Genomic DNA, 27,261 nt, shown 5'->3' with positions numbered 1-27,261 from the left:
CGCAGCGCGCGGGACCTCGTGGGCGGGGTCTGTATATGACCACGCCCACTGGGCGTAACGCACACGCCCCTTCGGAGCCGAGGCCCCGCCCCCGGTGCATCTCATTGGCCTCCGCGCCGTTCCCTCCCCGCGGGTCTCGCGAGAGCCTCGCGCGCGGGGCGGGGGGGGGCGGCGGGAGCCCCAGCGCGAGCGGCGCCAGCGTGAGGACCCGGCCCGGCTCCCTCAGGTAACGGCGGCTCGGGCACGGCGGGGGCGCGGCCGCCCCGAGAGGTTCCGCGGTGGCCGCGGGGCAGCTCCGGCGGAGCCGGGAGCCCCGGCCGGCCCCTCCCCCCACAACTCTCCCTGAGTTTTCGTGAGGCAGCGGCTCCGCCCGCCTCGGCCCCGTGCTGAGTGACAGCGCGCCCTGACCAATCGCATCGCGCGCAGCCCCTGAGCGGCGGGCGCGGCAGCCAATGGCGGGCGAGGGGGCGCCGCTCTGTGGCCAAGCCCCACCCCGGGGGCGGGGCCGAGGGGCTGTGAGGGGCCCGGGCGGTGCCTGGGGGAGCGCGGGGGGCCCGGGGGGGGGGCCCGGAATGGGGCTGGGGGCGCTCAGGGCTGAGGGGAACCCCGGAATGGGGCTGGGGAGACACGGGGGGAGCCCCGGAATGGGGCTGGGAGCGCCCGGGGGGAGCCCCGGAATTTTGGGGACAGTCAGCGGGACTGGGGGGTCTGCAGGGACCTTAAGGGTGGGGGCTCTTGGGGGATATGAGGGGTGCGGACAGGGGGCAGTGACCGTGGGGGTTTGCAGATGTGCGGGGATTTAAAGGGAGAAGGATTCTGGGGTGAACCCTGGAGAGGCAGGAGGAGCCCTGGGGGGCTCGGGTGAGGCTTAGGATGATGAGGGGGAATTTGGGGGTGGGGGACACCCCTCAGTGCCCTAAGGAGATGTGGGGTGGCAGGTACGGGACCTCAGAGCTGGGGGTCCCGGGGCTGCAGGAGCCCCTGGGCTGCGTTTGGGGAGCTGGGGGTGGGTTACTGCCCTGGCCCTGGCTGAAGGGAGCAGCAGGAAGGTGCACACATCAGGAACTGGAGTGGAAGGAGTTTGTTCTCAAGTCAGGGGTTAATTCCCACCGGGAATTGAGGGCTGACTGAGCTGGTGGAAGTGGGGAGGGCTCACCTGCACCTGCTCACCTTTCCTGGCACTGGCGATCCCACTGATCCGCCTCGGAGCTGTTCCGGCTCCAGGAGCCCCCAGCCCTGCTGAGGGAAGGGATTACCTAGCTCAGGTGTGAGCACACAAGCTCCTTGTTCATGCTCAGGTCTCCCTGTTTCATTCCTCCTGCCCCTTTCTTTGCCACTCTTCCCATATTCTGCTGCTTTTCGCAGTCCCACTGTTGTCCCTGTGGAGGTGCCGCCTCCTTCCCCATCCAGGTCCCTCTAAGGACTCCCTTCCAGGTTATTCATGTCAAAGTGTCACCGACTGCAGCGAGTTCCCTTCTTTATTCTGCCTCTTGGGACTTTGTTCCCCTGGGGATGATCTGGAGGGGTTCTTCAGTTCTTGGCTCCACGAGTAACTGTCCTCAAGCAGCTCTGGATCAGAATCCAGCAGCAATTCCTGCTTGGCTGGGGGCTTTTCTCAGCAGGGACGGAGAACAACTGCAGTGTTTGGAGATGGGGGAGACAGGTGGAGCCAAGAACTGTCAGATGGACATCCCCTGTCAGAGGATGGACATCCCCTGTCAGAGGATGGACATCCCCTGTCAGAGGATGGACATCCCCTCTCGGGGAGGGTCGGCTCACACCCAGCTCCTGCGGCAGGACTGGGGTGAGCCCTGCGCCGGCTCCGATCCTGCCTGGTCTGGGGAGGGTGTGGAACAGCTCTCAGGAAAGGGTTTTGATCCTGGTCCTGAGAGCTGGTTGGGATTTGAGCTGGGAGTTGGTTTCCCATAGGCCTGTCTGCTTTGGGAACCTGAAACCAGCCCTTTTCTGAGGGGAAAGTTCCTGGTTTTGTGTGCCAGCCCTTGGTGGTCCTGAGCTGTGGGACACTGGACACTTCCCCGGTGAGCCCCCAGGGGTTGTGTCCACCCTCCTCACCGCTCCACGTGCAGGAATTTCAGTCTTTTCCCGGGATCCCGTGTCCCGTGTCCCTTCCGAGCTGCTGGCATCCCTGTGGCACTGAGCAGCTCGGGCTGGACGGGGTTTGCAGCAGAGCCCTGAGATCCGGGTTCCTTCCCGGATCCTTCCCTCTGCTCGGAGCAGGAAAAGGCTTCACACAAACTTTGGGAATGTGTTAAACCTCCCTCTGGAGATTCCTCTTTCACTCTGACTCAGCCCTGCTGTGCCCAGGGCTCGTCTCTGCCGTGGATTTCTGTTTTATTTCTGCTTTCTCGATGTTCCTTATTCCCCAGTGTTGTCCAGCGCTTCCCAGCAGGTCCCAGTGGTGCCAGGGGTTGTTGGGGTTGAGCTGCAGGTGCACACGGAGGTGCTGCCCCACCTGGGCAGGTGCAGGAGCCCTCCCTGCTCGGGGCAGCTCTGGAAGGACCCTGGGACAGCTGGGAAGCGTGGAAGGACATGGCAAAACCAATTCCAGCTTCTCATCCTTGTCTCTATTCCCATTTCTTCTGAAATCCCTCTGAGCCCAGCCGGAGCATGGATTAAAGGGGGATTTGGGATGGGAATCCCCCTGGTTTTGGAAAATGAGGAAGTTGTAGAGAGGACGCAGCAGCGGGGCTGGGGGACAGGCAGGGCTGTGGGGTGGGGTCCGGCTGACCTTTACTGTCCATCCCGTGAAGGGAATCCTCCCTCCCCGCTCCTTGGAGCTGCTCTCAGCATCCCAGGGACGAGGCAGGGAGGGCTGGGAGCTGCTCCGTGCTGGAGCCGTGCTTGGAAGGGCTCCCTGGAGCAGGCTCCGTGCCCACGGGCTGGTTTTGTGTGGCGGGGAAGGAGCTCTGGTTTGGATTTGGCTTTGGACTCCTTTTCTGCTGCATCCCACGTGATGCTGCCCTGCCTCTGTTTGGATTTATTTATCCTTCGGACTTTCTTGGGGCCTTCTTTTTCTTTGCCGTCTTTATTTTATTATTTTATCTTTTTTCCTCCTTCTCTTTTTCCTCCTTTTTTTTTCTATTCCTGTTCCTGGCACTGGGAATCGAGGCCAGGTTTCCCAAACTGCTCTTCCCCCCTCGTTCAGCACCGAGCTGTGCTGCAGCCAGGGATGGAACGCTGCCAGAAAAGAACCTTTTGGTGAGAGGCCTTCAGCACCGGGGACCTGTTGCTTCCTGGAATTCATCAATTATTTTCTCCCCATTCCAGTCGACCTTGGAATTCACAGTTTTGGCTTTAAGGGGTTTGTGGGATCGGGGTGAGAAGGGTGGGGTCACCCAGCGGCTTCCCTGAGGAACCAGAGGTGGTTTCTCTTTGGGCTGGAGGTGTGTGAGAAGTGGAGAGACTAAAACTGGGTTCAGTCAGCTCTCCCAGCACAGCATTCCCAGCTTTTGTCTGGGTTCCTGCTTGGAATCCTCAGTGGATCTCCGGGTCCTGCTCTCCACTCTCCGCTTCTTCAAATCCGCTTGGCCCAGACCCGGAAAGTTCTGGCCTCACCCAGGTCCTGGCCAAGTTTAACCCAAATTCTGTCCACTTAAACCACACTGCAGCACCTGGGGTTTCTCTGCAAACCTTCTCCTGGAATATTCCTGGCTGCTCTTGGGTTTTTATGCTCATGCATCAAACAACGGCGCCGCCAAAGAGCGCGAACCTCCGAGAGCTGAGTAAAGGGAGGTGCCTGGGCGGGATGGAATGGTAACAGGTGGGACAGAGTATTTTTATTTTATGGGGAGAGCAGTGCGGGGCCTCCCTGTCCTGCCCTGGCTCCGCTGCTTGGATTCTCGGGCAGGGTTTTATCCGTAGGTGCTCCTTTGCCTCCCAGGCTCTCCCGCTCCTCGCTCCGGGCAGCCCTGACTTTGCTCTTCCCTTCAAAGCATCCACGCGCATTGGCAGGGGAAATATGTTCCAGCTCAGCTCAGGGCTCTCATGCCTCGTTTGCAGCAGCTTTCATTGAAACAAGGGCTCTGAAGTGGTGAAATAATTTCAGGAAATGGGACTCCAGCTTCTGGGTCACTCAGGCATTTCCGAGGTAAAATACTGCGCTCTCCGAGGCCGCCGTGGCTTCCTTGTAATTACCCGGGCTGGGTGAGGAGCGGTGGCTCTCCGAGGCCTTTCCTTCCTCCCGTAAAGCTGAATTATTTCCCTGTGCCGCCGTAGATCTCCGGCACAGCCCGAGATGGATCGCCCTGATGCCGGCACAGAGGCCACCCCGGATCCTGCGGAGCCTGGCGGCCTCTGCCTCTGGAATTGCTGCTGGGGGAGGCTGGGAGGAGGAGGGAGAGCCTTTTCCTGCAGCTCCTGGGGGCAGTTTGGGTTTGCTTTTTCCTGGGGGCAGGCTCAGGTCGTGCCCTTGGGGCAGCTGGAGCTCCTGGAGGCTGCTCCGACCTTTCCTGGAGCCGCCGAGTGCCACGGAGCGATGTCCAAACTCGCTGCTGTGTTTTGTGGGAGCTCCCAAATTCCCTGTCCAGGTGCTGCGGCCGAGGTCAGGGTGCTGCAGTGACCCTGTGAGGTCCCTGTGTCCCTTCCCAACAGGTTTGACCCTTTTCCCAAACCCTTTTTGGAATTTCTCTGCGGTCCGTCTGCTCCTGGGAGGGCTTTGGGAGTCACCCCGAGTCACTTTTGGGCCAGGTGTGAGGTTCTGACAGGAATGGTGCCGCTCCAAGGCTGTTTTAAGGCACTTCCAAGCGAGAAATGAGGGTTTTGCACATCTCCGACACCCCCGAGGCGATGAGGTCCTGGCTTGGTGAGGATCCTCTCCCTGAACGCCCAGAAAGGCCCAGCCCCGAGGGAAATGCTTGGACTTGGCTGAGGTTTCTCTGCAAACGACTCGTTAAACACTCTGTGGCTGGGGGGGATTTGTTTCCAGCGAATTCCCTGCCAATATTCCAGTTTATACAGTTGGGTTTGCTTTGCTTAACCAAGCCCACGAAGCGTGAGGCCGTTGTGCCTCCAAAGCAGCTTTTACAGCCCAGGCTCTTGGCCTCCTTTCCCACAGGACAATTTTCAGCTCTCGCAGCTTTTTGGTTACAAAGCAAACACCCTCCCTCCTTCCCTCACACCCCAAAATAACTTGAAAGTCGGAGTTTGGGCCCAAGGGGGCCTCTCCCTGCAAAACTGAAAGTCTTTCGCAATTTCCATGGGTGGATCCCAGCTGGGAGAGGCAGGGAGAGCTCCGGGCACCCCGAGGGGCAGGAGCAGCTCCGTGCCCGGTGTCTCCAGCTTCGCCGGTGGGAGCGCGGGGCCAGGCTGGCTCTTGGAGGGCTTGAGCTGCTGTTCTTGCCTCCTCTGAGGATGGCTCACGGTGCTGCCAGCCGTGCCCGGCTGGCACAGGGAGGGCACAGCCAGCCTGGCCAGGACAGGGCTCTGTCCCTGCGCTCTTTGGGTGACCCCGCTGCCCCCAGCCCGTCCCGAGTGCCGAACGTTCATCCCGAGGCTCAGGAAGCTCGGGGCTGGCCAGGACTGCCCTCAGCAAAACAAGGAGCCTTTCCTGGCCCAGCCTCAGCACTCTGCTTCCTTCCTCGCATTTTCAGTGGGAAATCTCGGGCTGTTCAGCAGAGCCTGGGGGCAGAGCCTGCTGCTTCCTCCTGGGCTGGAGATGGCAGTGGGGGCTGCCTCCCCTCTCCTGGAGCGCGCTGGGGTTGGCACTGCCACCGGCTGCCAGGGGTTTGTGTATTCTCCTGGGAGCCAGAGGCTTCTCCAGCCCAGATCTGCAGCCATCCATAATAATCTCGTTTATTGTGGCTTTCTCTGCTCTCCCCCTGCCCGCGCTCGGGGCTGGGCCGGTGCCTGGAGCAGCGCCTGTGTTTGAATGGGTTTGTTTGTGCTGGGCTGGGGTTGCTGGAGCCGCTCCTGGCGCGGCTCCCGGGGCTCGGCAGAGTCACCCAGACGGAGCTGGGGTGGCCTGGCCACTCCTTGGGCTCTGAGAATTAATCCCACAGAGCTCAGGCTCATCCCGAGTTTAACTCCTGCCTCGCTTGTGCCTTTTCCTGGTACAGGCACCTCACCTTCAGCTGCACCTTCGCTTGGGCTTGTTCCTGCAGGCCTGGGGGCAGCGGGGATTGTGTCTGAGCACTCATCCCATCTGGGGTGTGTGTGACCATTCCCGGTGCCATTCCTGGTGCATTCCCACCTGCCCTGCAGTGCCCAGATGCAGTGGGGCACCAGCATTCCTGCCACACGAGTCACGTGCCAGGACAACAATAGAACCTTATTTTTAGAGTGTTTTCCAGCCCAACCCTATCCCCAGCATCCAGAGCTGAGGTCCAGGGAGTTGCTTCCAGAAGAGACTCAGATTCCCAAATCCTGTCTTGAGATACTTCCAGCCTCAGCTCTCCTCTATCCCATCTGGGACAGCCCCGTGGGAGCTTCCCCAGCACAAAGCCCGATCCCAAAACGTGTGAGGGCAGGCGGGGCTGGGGGGGCAGCCCAGAGTGTCCCACACATCACCCGTGTCCCACACGGCACCTCCTGCGGCTGGGGCCAGGCACGCGTGGAGCACCTTGGAGGAAAAGCTCCAGAAGTGCCAAGGGGGCTTTGGAAACGTCACCCTTGTGCTGCCCCTTCCTGCCAGGGTGTTTGCAGGCAGAGCTCTGGGCCGGCTGCCAGGAGGTGCCAGCGGGGAACAGCCCGTTCGGGAAGGCTGCGCTGTGATCGCTGGCCTCGAGCGTGGAACGGGGCTGATTCCTTCCCAGGGTCTGCAGCATTCCCCCCTGGAATGTCTGGCCCGGGATAACGGGCTCTGCTGCTGTTGATGGCTTCGGGAACACGGCTTGGGACCACTCGGGGTTTATGGGCCGAGGCAGCATGGGGACAGCAGCAGCTGGGCTGGCAGCATTCCGCGGGAAAGGAGCGGGAATTTGGGAGATGGGGGGGAGAAGCCGGCTCAGCCCAGCGTGAACAGGGGCTCTGGGGGGCGGCAGGGGAAGGGAATGTTCTGGTTTTCCTTGGATCCTGGGCAGCCCTTGTGGGTCTGTAAAACTCAGACTTTGATTTCAGAGAAGCTGCTGCTTTGGGGAGGAGTTAAAGCTGCTGCAGCTGAAGGTGGGAAGGGGATCCAGAGGGATCAGGAGATCCTGTGGGAGTCTGGAACCACAGCAAGTGCTCAGCTCTGGCTCTGGAGCAGGGCCCGCAGGGAGGGGGCTCTGAGGGGGCTGGACACGCTCTGGGTGTCACTTCCAGCCAGCCCAGGTGGTTTGTGTGGGTCAGGAGGGGAGGAACCAGTGGGATCAGGTGCCTCGGGATGGAGGGGATCCCCATGCCCTCAGCAGCACTGGGGCAGCGTTTGGGATCCCCGAGTTCCCAGTTTGGGGTGTCCTGGCTGTGTCCCCATCCAGAGTTTTGTTGTCACCTCAAGGCTTGGGCAGGATTTGCCCTTCCCGCTGTCCCGAGCTGCTGCTGTGCCCTGCTCCGCCGCCTCCTGTGTCACTTCTGGGAATTTCTGGGGCCATCCCTGATGTCTGGGTGCCTTTGTTCCCCCATTCCTGTCGGTGCCAGGTTCGTTTATCCCCGTTCCTGCGTGCACAGTCCCCGGAGTTCGGCTCCATAAATCCAGACCCAGCCCAGCGCCGGGCATCTCTGCCTCCTGTTTTTGTGGGATCACAGCTCCCCTCTCGTCAGCCTTCCGGTCTTGCTGCCATGGCTGAGGGCAGGGAATTCACCTCCTGAAGCAGAAGAATCACCAGATTTGCTCATTTTAAGCAGCTCATTGATTCCTTTCCTGGGGAGCAGAAGGGGCCGCTCCTGCCCAGCTGCATTCTTGGAGCTCCTTCTCACACAGTTCCTAAAAATACCAACCCTCAGGGCTGCAAGTGCAAAACCCTTCTCCCCCCAGTTCTGGCTCCCTTCCTGGCATTCCAGCATCTCCCAGCTCGGAGCAGGAGGTGCTGGAAGCCCCCTGGAGCAGCCCCGAGCGTGTTCCCACAGCAGCTTCCCGAGGAGAGAGCATTTGCTTTATTCCAGCTTTTTAAAATCCTGCTGTAAAAATATCACTGGGTGGAGGGAACCGTTATTTCTCGAGTTTGAGACTGGGGGGGAGGGTTTTTCTTTATTTACTCTTATTTTTTATTAATGAGAACAGCTTCACTTGTAGCATAATAGGAGTGAGTGTTTTGTTATCCTTGGCTGTAATCCGTGATAAACTGCCCCTGCCATCAGCCTTGTAGTTTACCCACTGGGGAGCCCGATTATTGCCTTGTAAAACGGAGCACCACTCCTATAATCCCTTAATTAATTAAATGACAAATTTTAGTTCTCTCCCATTGAAAATATAACCGGTGCAGAGAGAGGCCTTGGATTTATTTGATGGCTGCTCGCTCGCACTTTGTTTTCCTGTGGATTGCCACTGTCCCTGCTGGTTTGTTTGCATGGGGGCGGTTCTTGGGTTCGTCCAGGGCTGCCTTTGATGATCCCTGTGGATCCCAGGATATTCCCTGATCCCATAAATGCCGAGGGAGGGCGGATCGGGCCGCGCTGGGGGGGTTTTGCTGCTGCCCCTCCGCAGGGCTGAGCGTGGTCCCCACCTTACAGGAGGTGACACCGAGCCTCAGGAGCTCCTCTGGGGGATGGTGAAACCCTGGGAAGCTCCCACACCTTTCCAGGTTCCCTTCCAGCTGTAAAACCCCACCCAGCCCCTCCCAAATCCCAAACCCCGGCTGCAATAACTCCCATCCCCTGGTGAACAATGTCCCAGCAGAGGGGCAGCTCCTGCTGGTGCTTGGGGGATTTTTGGGGCCATTTAAGGATTTCTGTCCCTTCTCTGCTCTGCAGGCTGCTGAAGGATGGGTGACGACCGGCCCTTCGTGTGCAGCGCCCCGGGCTGCGGACAGGTACGAGCTGCTTTGGGGTTTAACGGGGTTTAACGGGGTTGGGGCTGGTTTATGCCGGAGCCAGAGCGCTCCAGGGGAATCCAGGAGGAAAGCAGAGCTGGGATCTGCAGGGCTCCAGTCCAGCTGTGAGCTCTCAGCTCACAGCAGAGCCCCCCGGGCTGGGGTTGTGCTGCCCCGGCCTCCCCTCGTTCCGCTCCCAGAGATGAACCCTCAACCCTCCAGGGCCAGGAGGCTCCCGAGTTCCTCCTCTGGAGCAGCTGGGAATGTGACAGGTGATGGGCTGTGGTAAATGGTCCCCAAAATGCTATTTTGGGATGGGCTTTTTTCCGTGCCCATGGGGAATTTCTGCTCCCTGGAGCTGCCGCGGAGTTTCCCAGGATGAGTGCGGTGGAGGAGGCCCATCCTCCTCCAGTCACACCTTCCCATCCCGTTTTCCTTCCATTTCCAGGGTAAATGGGGCTCCAGTCTGGCACTCGGTACTGGGAGGAACAGAGGGATGATGGAATTCATTAGTGGGATCTGCTGGAAGCTGGGGGATGATGGAATTGCTGCTGATTCAGTGGGATCTGCTGGAAGCTGGGGCTGCCCTGGAAGTGCAGCCTGGGCCCAGCCCAGCAGGGTTTGGGGTTGTCTGTTCTGGAGCACTGGGAACTCCGAGTTTCTTGTTTTGGGAGTTGTGGCTCTGAGTCAGCTGTCAGGGGACGTGCTCACCGAGTCTCCCTGGCTGTGCTTGGCTTCCCCCGCTGGGATTGGGAAGGGTTTGGGAATGATAACCCATCCCAAGGACCCTGTGTGTGTGTCCAGTTCCTCAGTTTGTTCAACACCTTCCTGCCTCCCGTGGGGCTTTAAATCAAATTGAGCTGAGCTCTGCCTGCCCAGAGAGCCTCCTCTGCGGGATCTGCGCTGTTGTTTCTTTTTGGAGCACACAAATGGGTCCAACCCCTCACCTGGCAACTCCTGGGGACTTTAAAAACGCATATTTGGGGTTTCCCATCTTTCTGGGCATCGTGGCACGAGCCTCACCCAGATCCTTCCTCCTTCCCTTGCAGGTGAACTTCCTCCTTTTGCCTTTTCTTCTTTTTTCTTTCTTTCTTTCTTTCTTTCTTTCTTTCTTTTTTTTTTTTTTTGGGAGGCTGCTTTTTATCTGAAACTTCTCTGCCTGTGAAATTGTGCAGGCCATTTATAAAATGTATTAGCTGTGTTTGAGCACTTAATGGTGTGAGCCCTTCAATCACACGGCCTTAAAATCGGCTTCAAACAAGCAATTAAGGCAAACAACAATGTATTTAAATTTAATCTCCCACAATCTCCCACAAATGACATATAAAGGTGGCTGCTTCCTCCTCTCGCTGTTCCAGCCTGCTGCTTATGGGTAATTCCGACAATTCTTCATGTTAATATGGAAATGCTGGAATCCTGGTAATTCCGAGCGGGATGATTCATGGGGATCCAGCCTGACCTCGTGCGCGCTTTTCCCAGAACGTCCTTCAGGGCTGGGGCGTGAGGATCCAGCCCCGCTCCACGGGAAGCGCTTCCAGGCACGGGCAGCCCCAGCAGCGGGGGAAGCGGGGCTGAATTCCAGGCCAGCCGGGTTTGTAGGGCAGAGGATCCTCCCTGTGGAATTCCGGGCATCCCATCAAACCCCACTCCAGAGCTCCCGCTGTAAATCCCGGTGCTCTCCCTGGGCTTTTGCACCTGAGCCTGGCACGGAGCCTTGCCAAGCCCTGCTCGGCCTTCAGCCCCTGTCCTGAGCCAGTCCTGGCTGGGCTGAGCTTTGCTGGGCCAGGGAGCACAGTGGGATCCTTGGGATGAGCATGGAGGATCCTTGGGATGAGCACGGAGGATCCAGGAGAAGCTGCTGAGGGCAGCGAGGAGGGCACCCAGAACAGCCGAGCAGCGCGGCCGGGGCGTGCAGAGGGCTGTAAACATGTTTGGGGTTGCCAGGGCTGCAGGGGGGGTTATTTTGGGATTCTCCCAGCTCCCAGCAGCCGGCCGGGGTGGCACAGCTGACCCGGAATGTGCCGCGGATGCTGCCGGTAGAAGAGCCCGGCCAAGGTCGAGCGTCCGGAGCCTGCCCGCAGGGACAGGTGCTGAATGTCCCCTTGGCGGCTCCGAGCGAGGGAATGGGGCTGTTCCTGCCCCTGGAAGGGCAGCAGGGAGCTGGAGCAGGCCCCTGCCTCCGGAATGCCCCTGGAAAGCGGAGAGGGATGCCTGGAGCCTGGGTTTCCTGCTGAAAAGGATCGGGGTGGTGTGTGCTGCTAATCACCCTCCCAAGCTCCGAATTCCAGCCGCTCCAGGGCTGGGACAGGCAGTGGGACAGCTCCACCTCGTTAATTAGGGAATTAAACCTTCCGTTGGCTCATTAAGGTACCTGTAGCACAGCTCCAGAGCCGGGGGGGCTTCGGCTTCTGCTTCAGGAGCCGCAGGGAAGTTTCTCCGTGTCTGGATCCACCTTCCCCCTTGGAAAACAGCCCCAAACCCCCTCAAGGCCCCAGCAGATGCCAGCCCTGGGCTGCTCCAGGCTCTCCAGAGCATCCTTGTGGAGGAATATCCTCGTTAATGAAACGGTTTGGCTGCTCCTGCTGCCCAAGCCAGCGGCAGGACCGTGGTACTGAATATGTTTAACGGGGAGCACGACTTCCCCAGCCCTGCCCTCCCTCCCTGCGCAGCGTTTCCCTTTTACAAGGCACACAAATCATCCCTCCGGCCCTAATTCCAGAGCTCCAGTTATCCAGGCCATTTCCTCAGACAATCGTTTGCTTTTTAAACCCCCCCTTAATTTACCAATTTATTCCCCCTAAACCCTTGCTCGGAGGTGCTGCTTTGTGCAGCGTCCAGGAAACGCCGAGCCCAGAACTTTTCACGAGGCCAGAAAATGATTTTTTTTTTTTCCCCCCCCCTCTTCTCACTGGTTTATTGTATCCTCTTATCTTGTCATATAATAGAAATAATGTTTATGGCGTCGAGGCCTCAGCATCACTTGGCATTTAACCAACCTCAAAAGCAGTTTATTGCTTTGTATACTCTGCTGCCATGGCCATTATCCCTTAAATCTCTATTGCCCAGTAATGGATGAGCTCCTGCCATTGGCTGAGCTGGGCTTTGGGGCTGGTATAATCCAAACCAATGTGGATTATTCCCTTTACAGGGTGTGCAGAGGGGGAAAATGGGCCTTTTCCCCTTGGCTGTCACCGCTCCAGCTGTGGGGTGGCACCGTGTCCCCCTGGCGTTTCCAGCTGTGGCACCTGAGCCGTGCCTGCTCCTGGCACAGCTTCACCCCACGGCCAGCAAGGGAGGGGCTCCCCAGCGCCGTCCTGGCCCTGGGAGCAGCTCCTGGGCAGGAAAAAGGCAGGAACAGAGGGAAGCGGGAGTGGGCAGGGAGGAGGGGACACAGTGACCAGGTGAGCAGGACACCACAGTGACCAGGACACCACGGTGACCAGGACACCACAGTGACCAGGACACCACGGTGACCAGGACGCCGCGGGGCTGGGTGCTCGGTGTCACCAGGGCTGGGTGTCCCGGGGAGCGGCTCCCATGCCACCTTCAGCCCTGCAGGTGCCCCGGCCGTGCCAGCCCTCCCCCCACAGCCCCTCCCGGGCGCTGCTGCTGCCCCTCCCTGCACAGAAATGACGGAATTTAGCTGGGAGCAGGGGTGGAATGCCCCTGTGCTGGCCTGGCTGCCCCTCAGCCGCCCTTGGCACGTGGGGACGGTCGGAGCCGTGTCCCTGCAGCCCCAGCTGGCTCTGAAACCTCAGGGAACTCCGGATTCCTGCGCTCAGGAATTGCAGCCGCCCGCCTGCAGCCCCTTCCCAGCGGCAGCTTTTAGTGGGGAGCCTCAGCGGGGAGCCCTGACGAGGAGCATCTCCCAGAGCTGCATCCCTGCTTTCCCAGCCATGCAGCTTTCCAACAATGCAGGTTTCCCAGCAATGCAGCTTTCCCAGCCATGCAGCTTTCCCAGCAATGCAGCTTTCCCAGCCATGCAGCTTTCCCAGCCATGCAGCTTTCCCAGCCGTGCAGCTTTCCCAGCCGTGCAGCTTTCCCAGCAATGCAGCTTTCCCAGCAATGCAGCTTTCCCAGCCGTGCAGCTTTCCCAGCCATGCAGCTTTCCCAGCCATGCAGCTTTCCCAGCCACGCAGCTTTCCCAGCCGTGCAGCTTTCCCAGCCATGCAGCTTTCCCAGCCGTGCAGCTTTCCCAGCCGTGCAGCTTTCCAGCGAGTTGTGCTGGCAGCCAGGGCCGCTGCAGCCCCTGCACGAGCCGCAGCCTCGCAGGGCTGGGATCAGGGCGGCCTCCAGGAGCTCCTGGGCTCTTGGCAGGAAAAGGAGGGAATTAATTTGAGCCGTAACTCCTGGATTGTCAGCAGAGCCCGATGCTCTCCCCCACCTCTCGCCGAAGGTATTTTTGGAGGTGGGGAGGGGGAAGGCTAATTTTGAATAATAATAAGCTCGAGAAGGCATCTGAAACCAGTAAACGTTTATTTTTTACACTCCTATAACTTAAAAACGGCCAAACCAATTTAAACCAAATTGGATAATAAAAAATATTGCTCCTAGGCTGAGCCCCTGTTTGCCAAGTTCCAGCCTAGAATGAATTTTTATGGCCAAATTATAAACCCCCTAGAAATGAAGGTTTAAAATGGAAATGTTGACAGACCTTTAACTACAAAAGCACCGTAATAGAACTTCTTTTTTTCTAAAATGGCCGGTTTAAAATATAATTAAGACTTAAATATTATTTAATAGCAGCATTTCCTGTAAGTTAAAATCTTTATCATTCCTCTGGCTGGGATTCCTTGGCAGTCGTTGGAACCGCTCTGCAGCGGGAGCGTGTCTGTGGCTGGAACCAGGGCTGGAACCGGGGCTGGAACCGGGGCTGGAACCAGGGCAGGAACCGGGGCAGGAACCGGGGCTGGAACCGGGGCTGGAACCGGGGCTGGAACCGGGGCTGGAACCGGGGCTGGAGCCGGGGCTGGAACCGGGGCTGGAGCCGGGGCTGGAACCGGGGCTGGAGCCGGGGCTGGAGCCGGGGCAGGAACCGGGGCAGGAACCGGGGCAGGAACCGGGGCTGGAACCGGGGCAGGACTGCGCTCCCGGTTCCAGCCCGGAGCCGTTCCCTGCAGGAGGGGATGGGGATGGGGAGCCTGGGCTGGCTGCCCTGGTGTTCCCAGCGCTGCCCCAGCCCTCCCGGGGACCCCGGGATGAGCTGGGAATGAGCTGGGAATGAGCCGGGATGAGCCCGGATGAGCCTGGAAGCTCCGTGGAAAGCTCCGTGCCGCAGTGTCCTTGCAGGAAAGGCTTTTCTGCTGCAGAGCCCTGCTCAGGCTTCTCCTGCTCCCTTCCCAGGGGTGCCCGGCTCCTCCCGGCCGCGGACAGGGCGGCACTGGGGCGGCACTGGTCCCAGGATGGCTCTGGGGTGGCACTGGGGTGTCGCTGACCCCAGGATGGCTCTGGGGTGTCGCTGACCCCAGGATGGCTCTGGGGTGGCACTGGGGTGTCGCTGACCCCAGGATGGCTCTGGGGTGTCGCTGACCCCAGGATGGCCCTATCCCAGCAACTCCCCTAAAGGAGCTCGGCCGTGCCCTCACCGGGACGGCTCCTCCTCATTTGGATTTAGCGACTTTCACACCCACAGAGCTTCTGATCTGGGCACCGGGAGCTGGGCCAGGCCCACACCTGGAAATGTGTGCCAGAAATGGAAACTGTGCTGCCAGGAGCCGGGCTGAGCCGGGCTGGGCTGGGCCGGGCTGGGCTGAGCTGGGCTGAGCTGAGCCAGGCCAGGCTGAGCCGGGCTGGGGCATTTCTGGGGCTCGGGGGAGCAGAAGGCAGCTCTGGAGCAGAGCCTGGCTCTGGAGCCTGAGCAGGCTCGGAGCTGGGCCCAGGCTGGATTTGCCCAGAACCACAAAAGTTGCTGTTTGTGCTAAGCCCGGGCCGTGCAGGGCTGGGAGGTGGCGAGGGAGGGAGGGAGGGAGGGAGGGAAGGAGGGGTCTCAAAGCCAAAGCTGCCAAAGCCTCGGGGGCTGAGCTTTTCCTCCCTCCTCTGAGCTCGGAGTGTTTTCCTGGCAAGTGCAATATTTCCCGGTGTTAAACCCAGTATTTTGAAGTCAAGGCTGTTTGGTTTTGGAGCTTCGCTCACTCCCTGCCTGCTGCTCTGAGACAATTGTAAATCCTTTTTATTTTACTATGAGAACAAATCACTTATTCCTCGGAGCAGCAGCTCTGACAAAGACCTCGTTATCAGCATCATGGATATCCCAGAATCAGCATCGCAGCAGGGACGGGGCTGGGGAGGAAAAGGATTTATCCAGCCCTCAGAAAGGTGCCTGAGTTTGCAGGATTTTCTGTAAACTTCTTGTCTAAAATCCAGCCAAGCTGTCACTTCAGTAAAAAACCACCAAGCGGGAGGTGGGGGAATGTGCCCGGGGCTTTTTCCCTTCCCGGCGGTGTCAGGGGTTCTGTGGGGTGGAGAGGGACCGCAGGGTTTCCCTTTGGACCCTGCCCTGTGCCCTGCTTTTATTTAAACACCCAGATAACGGTGTTTAAATAAAAAAAAAAGGATTAAATAAAAATAGCAATAAAGTTTAAATAAAAAATGCCGATCCAGCCGCGGCTCGGCTCCTGAAATCCTCCCTTTCCTCCCAAGGATGCTTTGTTGGCTGCGGCGGCCGCTCCGCCCCTCTGCGGCACCGCGGGATCCATGCGGCTCCGGCAGCGGGAATACCGGGAATGAATGCCGGGAATACCGGGAATGAATGCCGGGAATACCGGGAATAATACCGGGAATACCGGGAATGAATGCCGGGAATACCGGGAATAATACCGGGAATACCGGGAATGAATACTGGGAATGCCGGGAATACCGGGAATAAATACCGGGAATGAATGGCGGGAATACCGGGAATAAATACCGGGAATACTGGGAATAAATACCGGGAATACTGGGAATACCGGGAATGCGCGGGCAAACAGGACACAGCGTGTCCTCAGCTCCAGAGGGCCAGCAGTGTTTGGAGCAGGGTGAAAAGCCGCCTTTAATTCCCGTGTTTCTGGAGGAGAGTGGGATTTTCACTCGGGCGGTTTCTTTTGGGCTTTGGGGTTTTGGCGGAGGTTTTCCCCTCGGTTCCCGGTGTCTCGGTGTGGGAGCCTCTCTCGGGCTGGGCGCTCCGGGGGCTCGGCGGAGCCAACAGAACCCCCCGGGATTTCTCTGGAACCCCTCGGGCTCAAAGCCCGGGGCAAGCAGAAGCCAAGGCCGGGCAGGGGAGGCTGAGCCCGGCTCCTCCCGCTCCCCAGAGCTCGGAGCGTGTTCAACACCTGCTGGAGCACCGCGGCTCCCGAGCTCGGCCCAGCTGTTGTGCTCAAGCGATGCTTTTTCTTTTTTTATTATTTTTTATATGCCGGATTACAACAATGAAAACATTAAAGTCCTAAAATTCCCCCTGGGAGCGAAGATGCAGACAATAAAGAATTGCGCGAGCAGGGGCTGGGCAGGGGGGGCTTTGTGCTCACCGGGATGGAGATGGATCAGGAATTGTGGCAGCCCCGGAGCGGCCCCGGCGGGCCCGGCTGGAGGGGGACCCCAGCCCGGGGGGGCTTTTCCCTCCCCTTCCCTTGTGAGGCTCCTGCCCCTCCCCGCTGCTGCCAGCGGGACCCGCAGAGCCCCGGGGAGCTGTTCCCGGGCCAGGAGCTCGCTCTGAGCCCTTCTCGATGCCCTGCAGTGCCCGGGATTCGGGAATGAGCCCTTCCCGGGGCTCTGCAGTGCCCGGGATTCGGGAATGAGCCCTTCCCGGGGCTCTGCAGTGCCCGGGATTCGGGAATGAGCCTTTCCCGATGCCCTGCAGTGCCCGGGATTCGGGAATGAGCCCTTCCCGATGCCCTGCAGTGCCCGGGATTCGGGAATGAGCCCTTCCCGGGGCCCTGCAGTGCCCGGGATTCGGGATGAGCCCTTCCCGATGCCCTGCAGTGCCCGGGATTCGGGAATGAGCCCTTCCCGGGGCCCTGCAGTGCCCTGGACTCGGGAATGAGCCCTTCCCGATGCCCTGCAGTGCCCGGGATTCGGGAATGAGCCCTTCCCGGGGCCCTGCAGTGCCCTGGACTCGGGAATGAGCCCTTCTCGATGCCCTGCAGTGCCCGGGATTCGGGAATGAGCCCTTCCCGATGCCCTGCAGTGCCCGGGATTCGGGAATGAGCCCTTCTCGATGCCCTGCAGTGCCCTGGACTCGGGAATGAGCCCTTCTCGATGCCCTGCAGTGCCCGGGATTCGGGAATGAGCCCTTCCTGATGCCCTGCAGTGCCCGGGATTTGGGAATGAGCCCTTCCCGGGGCTCTGCAGTGCCCGGGATTCGGGAATGAGCCCTTCCCGGGGCCCTGCAGTGCCCTGGACTCGGGATGAGCCCTTCCCGATGCCCTGCAGTGCCCGGGATTTGGGAATGAGCCCTTCCCGATGCCCTGCAGTGCCCGGGATTCGGGAGTGACCTCTCCCCGCCCAGCAGCACCACTGCAGTTCCCCTCTCCCTGCTCCCAAGCCATCCTGCTCATTCCCCACTCCTGGAATTGGGGAATTCTCCCCAGCTCGTGGTTTGGGGTTAAAGCCGTGTCCCTTGCCAGAGGCGCTGGGTGTTTGCTGCAGAGCCGCGACGTCTGCAGAGCTCCAGAGGAGAATTCCAATGGCTCCGTGTGAGATTTTATTACCTGCAGAAACGCGGGCAGGAAAAACGGTCCCGGCTCCTTAAGGAGGGGTTTTGGTGACCTTGGCTTTGTGTTTCCACATCACTGAATCAGCAGCTCGCCGTGGGATGTGGGGGAAGCTGCTGGGAAAGGTTTTCCAGGCACTTCAGGGTTTCACCCGCTCGGTTTTGTCAGGGGCTGCAGGTGGGAGGCTTTGGGGTGGCCAGGACGTGATTTGGGAGCAAAGTGCTGCTGGGAGGCTCCAGCTTTTGCTGGGAATTTTGTCGGGATCAGGAATGTTTGCTCGCTGAGCCTGATCCCATCACGGGGTGGGCTCAAACCTCCCTCCCCTCATGGAAAAAAATGGGATAAAGGCGAGGAGCCTCTGCCACAAAAACCTGACCCCACTGGCTGGGAAAACCGAGCACCTTTGGAAAACCGACCGCAGACGATTTTGGGGGAAGAAAGAGGCATCCAGGGGCTGCAGGATGGAGTCAGGCATGGGAGTGTGCTGGGAGAAATCATAAATCTCCGGGGAGAAGAGGGTCACTGAGAACCTCATCAGGGTGGGAGCAGCAGCTCCACGTTAATGTGCCCATAAATCCCCGTTCCGAGAAAACAGGTGGCTCTTCCGAGAGGCGAGAAGAGGCAAACGCCGATTTTTTTCTGCTGCTGCTGCTGCTGCTCTCCTTTTTTAAAAGCTTTAATTACCGCAGTGCTGCCGGCTCGGCGCAGGCAGGAGTCGGGAATGCGGCTGGATGTGGGAAGCAGGAGCAGGGAAAGAGGGAAGGGAGCTGCAGGTTGGCCAAAATCTCCAGGGAAAGGCGTGGGGAGGCACAAAAATGAGTTTTTATGCAGGGATTGAGGATGAGGTGGAAAATGTCTGGTGCTGGGAATGAGCAGGATAAAGGGAACTGCAGGGTGGGAAGCTGGGAGAAGGTGTGGGAGCTCCATGAAGAGGGATGGGTGAGGATGGACTCATCCCATGGGACACGTTCCGCTGTCCCAGCCTGGCCTGGGGCACATCCCCGGCTCCCAAAGTGTCCCTGTTGTTCCCGAGGATCCACAAATCTCAGGCTGCCCCTCCCGCTTTGTCCCTCTCCCCACGATGGTCTCCCACCCTTCAGGAATTCCTTCTCCCCGTTTTTGGGTTGTTTTTAACCCCGGGCACCTCCGCACTTCCCTGCAGCCTCTTCCCTCCGTGCCGCCACTGGAGGGGACAAACCCCAAACCTGCGAGCGACTTGAATTCCCTTTGCATTTGACCTGCTGCCCTTCCCAGGCAGCTGCTGCCGCTGGAGCTTCCCCAGGAGATAAATCCACAAAAAACCCCTTTCCAGGCGATAAAGCCATCAGCAGAGGCTGCGCTCGGTGAATGGGCGGGCACATTCCCAATACTGCGCTGAATTGAAGGAAATCTCCATTCCAGGGCCTTCAAAAGCTGAATGGGGCCGTGGCATCCTCTGGGTGATTGTGGTGCCGCTCCAAGGTCAGCGCTGAGCCACGGCGGCGCTTCCAGCCCGGGCTGTGGGACTTGGTGTGGGATTTGTTAAAGGATTTGTTACAGGATTTGCTGTAGGATTTGTTTTTCTGGAGCTCTGGGATGGCTGGGGTGTGCAGTGGGGCCTCTCCCGAGGGGACAGGCACCAAGGAGCCTCCCCTGCACCAGGAGCGGGGTTGGGAAGGGCTGGGCCGGAGCCGAGGGAGCGGCCGGGGTCCTTTTGCCCAGCTCGGATTCCCCGGGGCTCTTCCCGGGGTGGGTTTGGGAAGGAGCCGCTCCCAGAGTTCCATCCGAGCCCTTTGTCCTGTCACACTGCTCTGGGTGTCCCAAATCCACGGGAGCCATCCCCAGTGCAGCCTCTGGCTCCCTTCTGCCTCAGTTTCCCTTTCCGCAGGGCCCCGTGGGCTGCAGGGCTCTGCCCTCACCCCGAATTCCCACGGAATTCCGGGAGCTGGGACGGGGTCAGGCCTGGCAGGGATTGGAGCAGCTCATCCCAGGTCCCACCTGCTGCCAGAGCCTCTCCCGGCCTTGGCCCCTCTCCAGAGGCTTTTCCGATCCCTCCGCAGCCTCCCGGGGCACGCAGACGCCGCAAATTAATCGGGATTTAATTGTTTTTACACTTCCATTCTTGTTTCTGGGCAGGGACCGAGTTTCCTGTTATGCTTTTGCTTGCACTCCATAAATCCTCCCCTGTTTGTTTGTTTGTTTGCTGGGGGAGAGAACTTTGGGTTGTTCCTGCAGGATCTGTCGCGTCCAGGACAGGAGGGCGCAGGGGAGGCCGGAGGAGCTGCAGCCCTGCAGGGGGATTTGATTTCATTGTTATTTCCTTCTCTTTCCTTCACCCTTTCTATTCCACCAGAGGCTCACGGTTCTCTCTCCACAAGAGCAGAATTCCCAAGAATTCCTAATTTTCCTCCGGCTCGGCCACTCTTTGCCTTGGGGCAGGAATTCCGCTCATCCCTTCCTGTCGGTGCCGGGAGAGCTCCGAGCTCCCGACAGAGGGGAAGGACCAAAGTGCCTTTGTTAACGCTCACTGCATTATAGAATATATACATAATAATATATATCTAGAAATAATATCTTATTAGAGTGTATTATATGTATATATCATATATGCATAGCATAATAACGAATATATTAATTATTATAAATAGTATATTATTACATTTTAATATATGCATTATAATAATTAATATATTATCATATAGTATAATATTGTAATATGTGCATATATAATTATGTGTATAGGTTGTGCACTAATGTATATTAATTATTACACGTGTTAATGTACTGTAATGTGTGTCTATATAATAATGCACACACGTTGTGTACTAATTGATCTATCAGTTCTCAATAGCGGAGGCGCTGCCCGGGCTCCATGGCTCGCCGAGGTCACTCGGCTGCCGGGCCCGACATTCCCGTCCCGGGGGATGCTCTGGAGCCGCTCCAGCCCCCCGCTCACCCCGGTAATTACCGCGGGGCCCCCCCTCGGCTCCGCGGCTGCGGTAATTAACACCCGGCCTTTAATCACCCCCGCTCGGATGGCAGCGAACCGGGATTTCAGAATGCTCCACCGTGTGGAGCTCGGGCACCGCCGCATTCCCGACACCGGCACCGCTCGGGCTTTGTCCCGTGGATGGATCCGTCCGTGGGATCCGCTCCGTGGGGTTTGGGATCCGCTCCGTGGGGTTTGGGATCCGTCCCGAGGGGTTTGGGATCCGTCCCGAGGGGTTTGGGATCCGCTCCTTGGGACGGATCCGTCCGTGGGATCTCCTCTTTGGGACGGATCCGTCCTGCGGTGTTTGGGATCCGCTCCTAACCCTAACCCTAGCCCCGAGCCGTGTGGGAGCCGTGGGAAATCCTCGCTGCTGTCCCGCGGTGCGGATTTGGGAGCTGGGGTTGTTTCCCCGTCATTCCCGAGGGAAATGGGGCTGGGATTGCAGCCGGGGGCGGCCGGCTCCATAACCCCGCTCCTGCAGCCGCTCCTTCCCGGAGCTCGGGACATTCCTTGGAGCCGGTGGTGAGAGGGGCCCAGGGGTTAAATCCCAGCGGGATAACCCCGAGCCTGGCGTTTCCAGCTCTGCTCCCACCTCCGGGGACATCTCACTGAAATTCAAGGGGAAAATGAGAAAAAGGGACGTGGAATGCGGAGTTTGTGGAGGATTTTGCCCGGGACGTCCTTGGCTCCTGGCGTACTCAGCCAGATGGTTCCTGCCCCCCCTGCCCGACACCTGCATTCCAGGGGGGGCCGTGCCTGAGAAGCCCTTTGGGATAAACGGAGCCATAGAAATGTAAATTAAATTATTTACCTACTCCCGGATAAATGCTCTGCCCTTCTGGCCAAGGAGGATTGCGATGGGATGGATGGGGTGGGCTCCAGAACCCGCTCAGCTCTTTGTGTAAATGGCACAAAAAAAAAATAAATATTCTCTGAGCAAACAAAAAAGGGGGAAAACGCCACTTTTGGTGCTTTGCACAATGTTCTGTGGGGCTGCTGGGCCGGGGATTCCTCACCCAGCGCTGCCCAGAGTTTGATTATTATTATTCTTCTTCCCTTTTTTTCTTTTTTTTAACCACAAGGAAGGACCCGGAATCAATCACGGGGCAGGAGGGAGCAGCATTTTAAAGGGAAAGGCAGAGACACAGGGTCCCTGGCATTGCCTGAGCCAAAACCAACATTTCAGGGCTTAAATCTCGCTGCAGTTTGAGCTGGGGGCGGCTGCAGGGGGGAAACGGATCCGAACGCGCCCAGGGCTCCTTCCCGGAGCCAGCGGGAATCGGCTTTTCGGGAAAGGCTCGGGGGGCTCGGGGTTTTACATCCCGGGGTGGAGCGGGGTCCGGCCCCGCTGCGGCACGGCGGGGAAGGGAGGGGGGGTCACCTCTCCCAGCTTTCCCCTCTCCTCCAGCTTCTCCCTGGATTGTGGAGCCCGAGCTCTCCAAGCGCAGTTCCCGGTCCGGTTTTCCTTCCTGAGCCGCTCCTTCCAAACCTTTCCCCCGTGTCCTTCATCCCCCGTCAGTCGGGTCGGGAGCGGCTCCCCGGGGGTCGCTGGGCACCGCCGGGGCCGCTCCGGCTCCCGAACTCTGCCTCTCGTCCCCCGGGACAACTCGCCCGGCTCCTGGAATTCTCTCCCGAGCCACCAGGTCCTCGCGGCGCTCCCCCCTCATCCCGACGCCTCCTTTGCCATGGAAATGGGCCTCGGATAATTGCCGTGGTCCCCCCGGCCTTCCCAGCCATGAATCACTCCCGATCGGGGCACTTTAGGCACATTAGCGAATTAATCCGTGCAGCCGGGGAGGGAATGAACCCGGCATTGCTCAGCTGGGAGATGGAGCCCGGCCCCGAGCCGGCAGCGGGGGCACATCGCTCACCCCGGGACCGCCAGCCTGGGGTCCCCCCGGCCGCGGGGACACCCCGAGCCCGCCTGAGCCACCCTGCCCTGCGGGACCGGCTCTGCGGGCTGGGAACGGGCTGGGAACGGGCTGGGAACGGGCTGGGAATGGGCTGGGACCGGCTCTGCAGCGCCTGCTGTTCCCTGCTGTGTCCCCGTGCTCAGGTGTGTCCCTGAGGCCCCGGTGGCTCCAGCCTTGTGGCCACGGTGGCTCCAGGGCCGAGTTAGGTCGGAGCAGGGCTCGGCTGCTGACAGCTCGTTAATTCCGCTCGTTAATTCGCCGTGCCGAGCGTGGGGAGGCAGCGCTGGCTCTCAGCCCCCCCGGCCGGGAGCCGCAGCTACGCCCCGGCTGCTCCGCGGGGAATTGTGGCCGGGGGAGTGGCTCGCTGGTGGGCTCCGAGCGGGATTGGCAAGGTTAAAATCCACCGGGAGAGCTCCTGCTCCGGGATCCCCCGGCCTGGGGACCTGCGGCCGCTCCGGCCTGACCCCACCCCGCACCAAAAATGGGGAGAAGCCCTGAGCTCTGGACACCCCCGTTCCTCACGCTGTGCTCCTGGAACCGCAGCAGAAATGCCCAGCCCGGGGCCGGGCTCAGGGCGCGCCCCAGGAGCGAGCACATCCATCCGTGGGGCCCCGGAACATCCATCCGTGGGGCCCCGGAACATCCATCCGTGGGGCCCCGGAACATCCATCCGTGGGGCCCCGGAACATCCATCCGTGGGGCTGGCACAGCCCGTGGGGCCCCAGAGAGCTGCGACACCCCGGGCTCAGCCAGCCCAGCCCCGAACACGAGGAAAAAACCCCAAATTTGGGGTCACAGGGGCAGCTGCAGCCCGGGGAAAGCCCGAGGGCGGCTGGCAGCGCTCACCCTGCTCCTGTCCCTCGCCCCAAAGGCTTTACAGCCAACATCTTCTTTTTAATTCCGACACCCGCAAAATAGCAGCTGAAATAACCCTGCTGTATGTCAGCTGCTGATGGAAGGAGATTAAATATTAAAGCCAGTGCTGTGGCTTTAACTCATTCCATTTTTTTCCCTTCTCTTCCCCCGCTCCTCTCCCCCCTCTGCTTCCCCTCTCTGTGTAAAATGACATGATTTAGAACCCAAGTGCCAGACTCAGCCTCTGGCTTTCGGCGTTTGGAAATGTGTGCAGAAAGATATATTGTGTCTGTGAGCGTTTGTGCGCAGGGAAGGAGAGAGCTCCCGAGCTGTGAGCCCACATAAAGATGTTAAATAGAGCTGTAACGCGCCCGACGCACGGAAAGTGCCGGGGAAAAAAAAAAAAAAAAAATAGGGGAAAAAAAAAATCCGGCAATGAAGGAAAATGAAAGATTAAAATAAACCTGGCGTTGGCGAGGCTGGGCTGGGGCTGGTGGGAGAGGCACGACCCTGCTCTGCACCTCTGGCTCTTCCCTCCCTGACCTAAAAATCCCATTTCTTTAGCACAAAACGGAGCGGGAGAGCTGGGAATTTTCTTCTTTTTCATTTTTATCCTCTCTCCGTCTCAGGTGTTCAGATTTCCGACACCGCCCGCCTGCTAAATATTCATCCCAGCCCCGCCGCTCCGCACAAAACCCGGGGTCATTTCCCATCCCAGCAGGGTCCCGCCACAGCCGGCGGAATTCCACAAAACCCGGGGATTTGGGGGCCAAAGCCATGGAGAAATGTGGGCGTCCCTTCCCTGGCAGGGCCGGCGCTTTCCGGGGCGCTGCGGAACCGGCGCCGCCGCTTCTCCCTCGCTCGCTCTTCCTTTGTTCGGGAGCGTCTCGGGGTCGGCAAAAGCTCCGTGGACAGAAAGGGTTCGTGGCCAGGCTGGAGCCAAGGCAGGAAAAACAGCCCAGATCAGGCAGATTTTGGGCAAACTGTCGAGAAATTTTATTTTGGGTTTATTTAAGGTTTAGTTACGGAGCGGAGCTGGTGGGGACGGGGCTCAGTCTGGAGTTCCACGGGCAAAAACCTCTTGGCTTTTCTCCCAGCAGCTCTGGTTTCTCCAAATCCGAGCCCAAACCACCCGGACACCTTGTGAGCAAGGAAGGGCTCTGTGCACAACCCCCTTGTCCTTGAGCCGAGGGGTGCACGGGCCCCATGTCTTGATGTCCCCTGACAGCCCTGGAGTGTCCCCTGCCACTGGGGACTGTCCCCCGCCACCCCAGGAGTGTCCCCCGCCACCCCGGGACTGTCCCCCGCCACCCCAGGAGTGTCCCCCACCACCCCGGGAGTGTCCCCCACCACCCCGGGACTGTCCCCCGCCACCCCGGGACTGTCCCCCGCCACCCCAGGAGTGTCCCCCGCCACCCCGGGACTGTCCCCCGCCACCCCAGGAGTGTCCCCCGCCCCCGCTCAGCTCAGCAAATGCAGATTTATTTGCTCAAACTGCAGAGCCGTAAATCAAGCCGAGGAAAGGCCCGAAGTGGGTGCCAGCCCCACAGGAACAGGTGGCTCGGGTGGCTTTGGGTTGGGATATTTGGGAAGGGGAGGGAAGGAAGGGGGAGAGGGCAGGAATGCGCTGCTGCTCCGCTGCTGCTCCGCTGCTGCTGCAGCGTTTTTGTGGAAGCAGCCGGTGCTGCTGGAAGGATGCATCAAAGCGCTGCGGTGCCGTGCCCCGGCCCCGTTTGTCGCAGTCTATTAGGAGAGACGCAATCCATCCTGGGCTTTATGGGGCTGTGCTTTAACCCCGTCCCTGCCTCGCTCCCCTCTCTCAGCGCTCCCTGCCTGCCTTTGTCTGCCTCTCCCAGCCCCGCAGCTCCGCGGGGTTTTGCCCTCGCTCAGGGATGGGGCTGACCCCGCCGTTCTCCCCGCAGGTGGAATTTTGGCTGGGGGGGTGGGTGATGCTCCCCCTCCCACGCGGGATCGGCTCCCTCCTCACTCCATAAAAACTCAGGGGCTGAATCTCCAGCGGGGCCAGCTCTGCCTCACCCCACACGGGAAGAGTTGCCCCAGGAGCGCCCGATTCCCTTTTCCTCCACCAGGAACAAAGTGGGAATTTCGGGAGGGGAGAATTTCCGTGCGTTCCCATCAGCTCCTGTTTATCTCCAGCCCAAATCCGATTATTCCAGCCCTTGTCCCCAGTGTCCAGACCCCACCAGGGCCGTTCCCCGTGTCCCCCTGTCCCCCTGTCCCCCTGTCCCCCCTGTCCCCCTGTCCCCCTATCCCAGCCCTGGCGGCCGCTGCAGCCGCGCTCCCCCCGCAGCCGCCGCAGGACGGGCCCGTAAAACACAAAGCGCGTTTATTCCCCATTTTCTAAATTGTTTCATTTCAGAGGTTCACAAATGAGGACCACCTGGCGGTTCATAAACACAAGCATGAGATGACATTGAAATTCGGCCCCGCTCGCACCGACTCCGTCATCATCGCAGGTATGTGCCCGGCCAGCGCCCGGCAAGATTGATGCCAGGGACCAGATGCACTGCAAAACCCATAAAACCTCCTGTGATCTGCATTTAATCAGGGGGAAAGGAAAGCCAGAGGCTTCCAAGTTTTTTCTTTTTTTCTTTTTTTTTTTTTATGGCAGTATCAGGTTTTGTGGGGTTTGGGGGTTTTTTTTTAAATTTTTTTTTTAATATTTTTTTTTAAGCTCTTGCCCTTTTTTATTAAAGGCTGGAGGATTTATGGCCAGAAGGGCTTTCACGTCTCTGCGTGTGCTTTGAGGACGATGAACCAAACCTGACAAAGCAGCTTCCCCTCTCAGCCCAGGTGTCGATTTTCCCGAGCTTTTAGGAAGCTGCAGTTAATAAATCCAATCCCCACCGAGCGCAGCCGGGCTGCAGAGCCCAGCCAGGAGCTCCAGCAGCACCTGGGCACTGCAGCCCCTGAAAACCGGGGCCAAACCCCAACCCCACACATCTCTGGGCAGGTCCCAGAGCCCCTCCTGGCCCTTTGGTGAAGGGGCCGTTCCTGACGCGCTTCCCGGGGCGTTCCTGGGGGAAAACGAAGCTGCTGCAGGAGCCTGGCACCTTCTCCCCACTTATCTCCAGCCCAAATCCGTGCTGAGGCAGGGAATGGGAATTCAGCTGGTTTTGAGAGAGCTGTGGGATGGAAGCTGCTCCCAGGGAGAGGAAACATTCCCAGTGGGATCATTCCAGAACTGGGGGGATGAAACACCTCAGGAGCACGAGGAACAAGGTCACCCCTGGCACTTGGGGGGCTGCTCTGGGGTAAAACACAAAACCCCCCAAACGAACTCAATTTATCCGTGGCCAGTTCAGGACCAGCTAAACCCCCCCGAACCCAAATTTATTTATTTTGTCCCAGTTTCTGGACCAGCTAAACCCGCCCAGAGCAGTGCGTGTCGGACACAGACGGGGGGTGCGGGCTGTAAAACCCCGCTGGCTTTGAGCAGTGGGGGCTGCCTGGAATTCCATCCATCCCGGGGTTTTTCCAGCCACCATTCTGTCCCTGGGATTTCTCCCTGCCTCCCCAGGCCCTGTGTCGGGAGCAGGACCCGGCTGAGCCAGGGAGGGAGCGGGGTTTCGATGGGATGGGGAAGGACGGGAGCTCCCAGGCTTTGTTTGTGGAAATCTCTGCAGCTCGGGAATGCTAAACACGGAGCGATCCCAAAAGAGCCCTGAGAGCTGTTAAAGCCCTGGAAAAACAACCTCCTGCGGAGAGATTTGGTTGATGAAGTTCCTGGATTTTATGGATTGGGATCTGGGGGGAAGCAAAGGGTGCCCAGAGGGGGATTTTGCATCAGTGGCAAACCCAGCAGAGGGAGGGTTTGGAGTCGGGGCTGAATCATCCCCGGGACGCTCTTTGTGCTGGAAAATCCCGGTGTTTGTCTGCGGGCTGGATCCATCAGTGGGATTCCCAGTGGA

The 27,261-nt window shown here is 59.2% G+C and overlaps 1 protein-coding gene across 2 annotated transcripts in view; it reads left to right on the top strand.

Moving 5' to 3' along the window:
- The first annotated feature begins 124 nt into the window (after window positions 1–124).
- LOC111940510 (cyclic AMP-dependent transcription factor ATF-7) overlaps window positions 125–27,261 on the top strand; it is a 38,522-nt gene continuing 11,385 nt past the window's right edge. For both annotated transcript variants that reach the window (XM_086870613.1, XM_086870612.1), the window contains exons 1-3: window positions 125–226; window positions 8,845–8,903; window positions 25,710–25,806. In XM_086870613.1, coding sequence (XP_086726739.1) covers window positions 8,856–8,903; window positions 25,710–25,806 — 145 coding nt within the window. In that variant the 5' untranslated portion in view covers window positions 125–226; window positions 8,845–8,855. The remainder of the gene's footprint in view (window positions 227–8,844; window positions 8,904–25,709; window positions 25,807–27,261) is intronic.

The sequence above is a fragment of the Cyanistes caeruleus genome, chromosome 32 (genome assembly GCF_971803275.1).
Source record: "Cyanistes caeruleus chromosome 32, bCyaCae1.hap1.1, whole genome shotgun sequence".
In the NCBI taxonomy this organism is placed as follows: Eukaryota; Metazoa; Chordata; class Aves; order Passeriformes; family Paridae; genus Cyanistes; species Cyanistes caeruleus.
The sequence above is the reverse complement of the archived record's forward strand: the minus strand, read 5'-3'. Positions and strand labels throughout refer to the sequence as shown.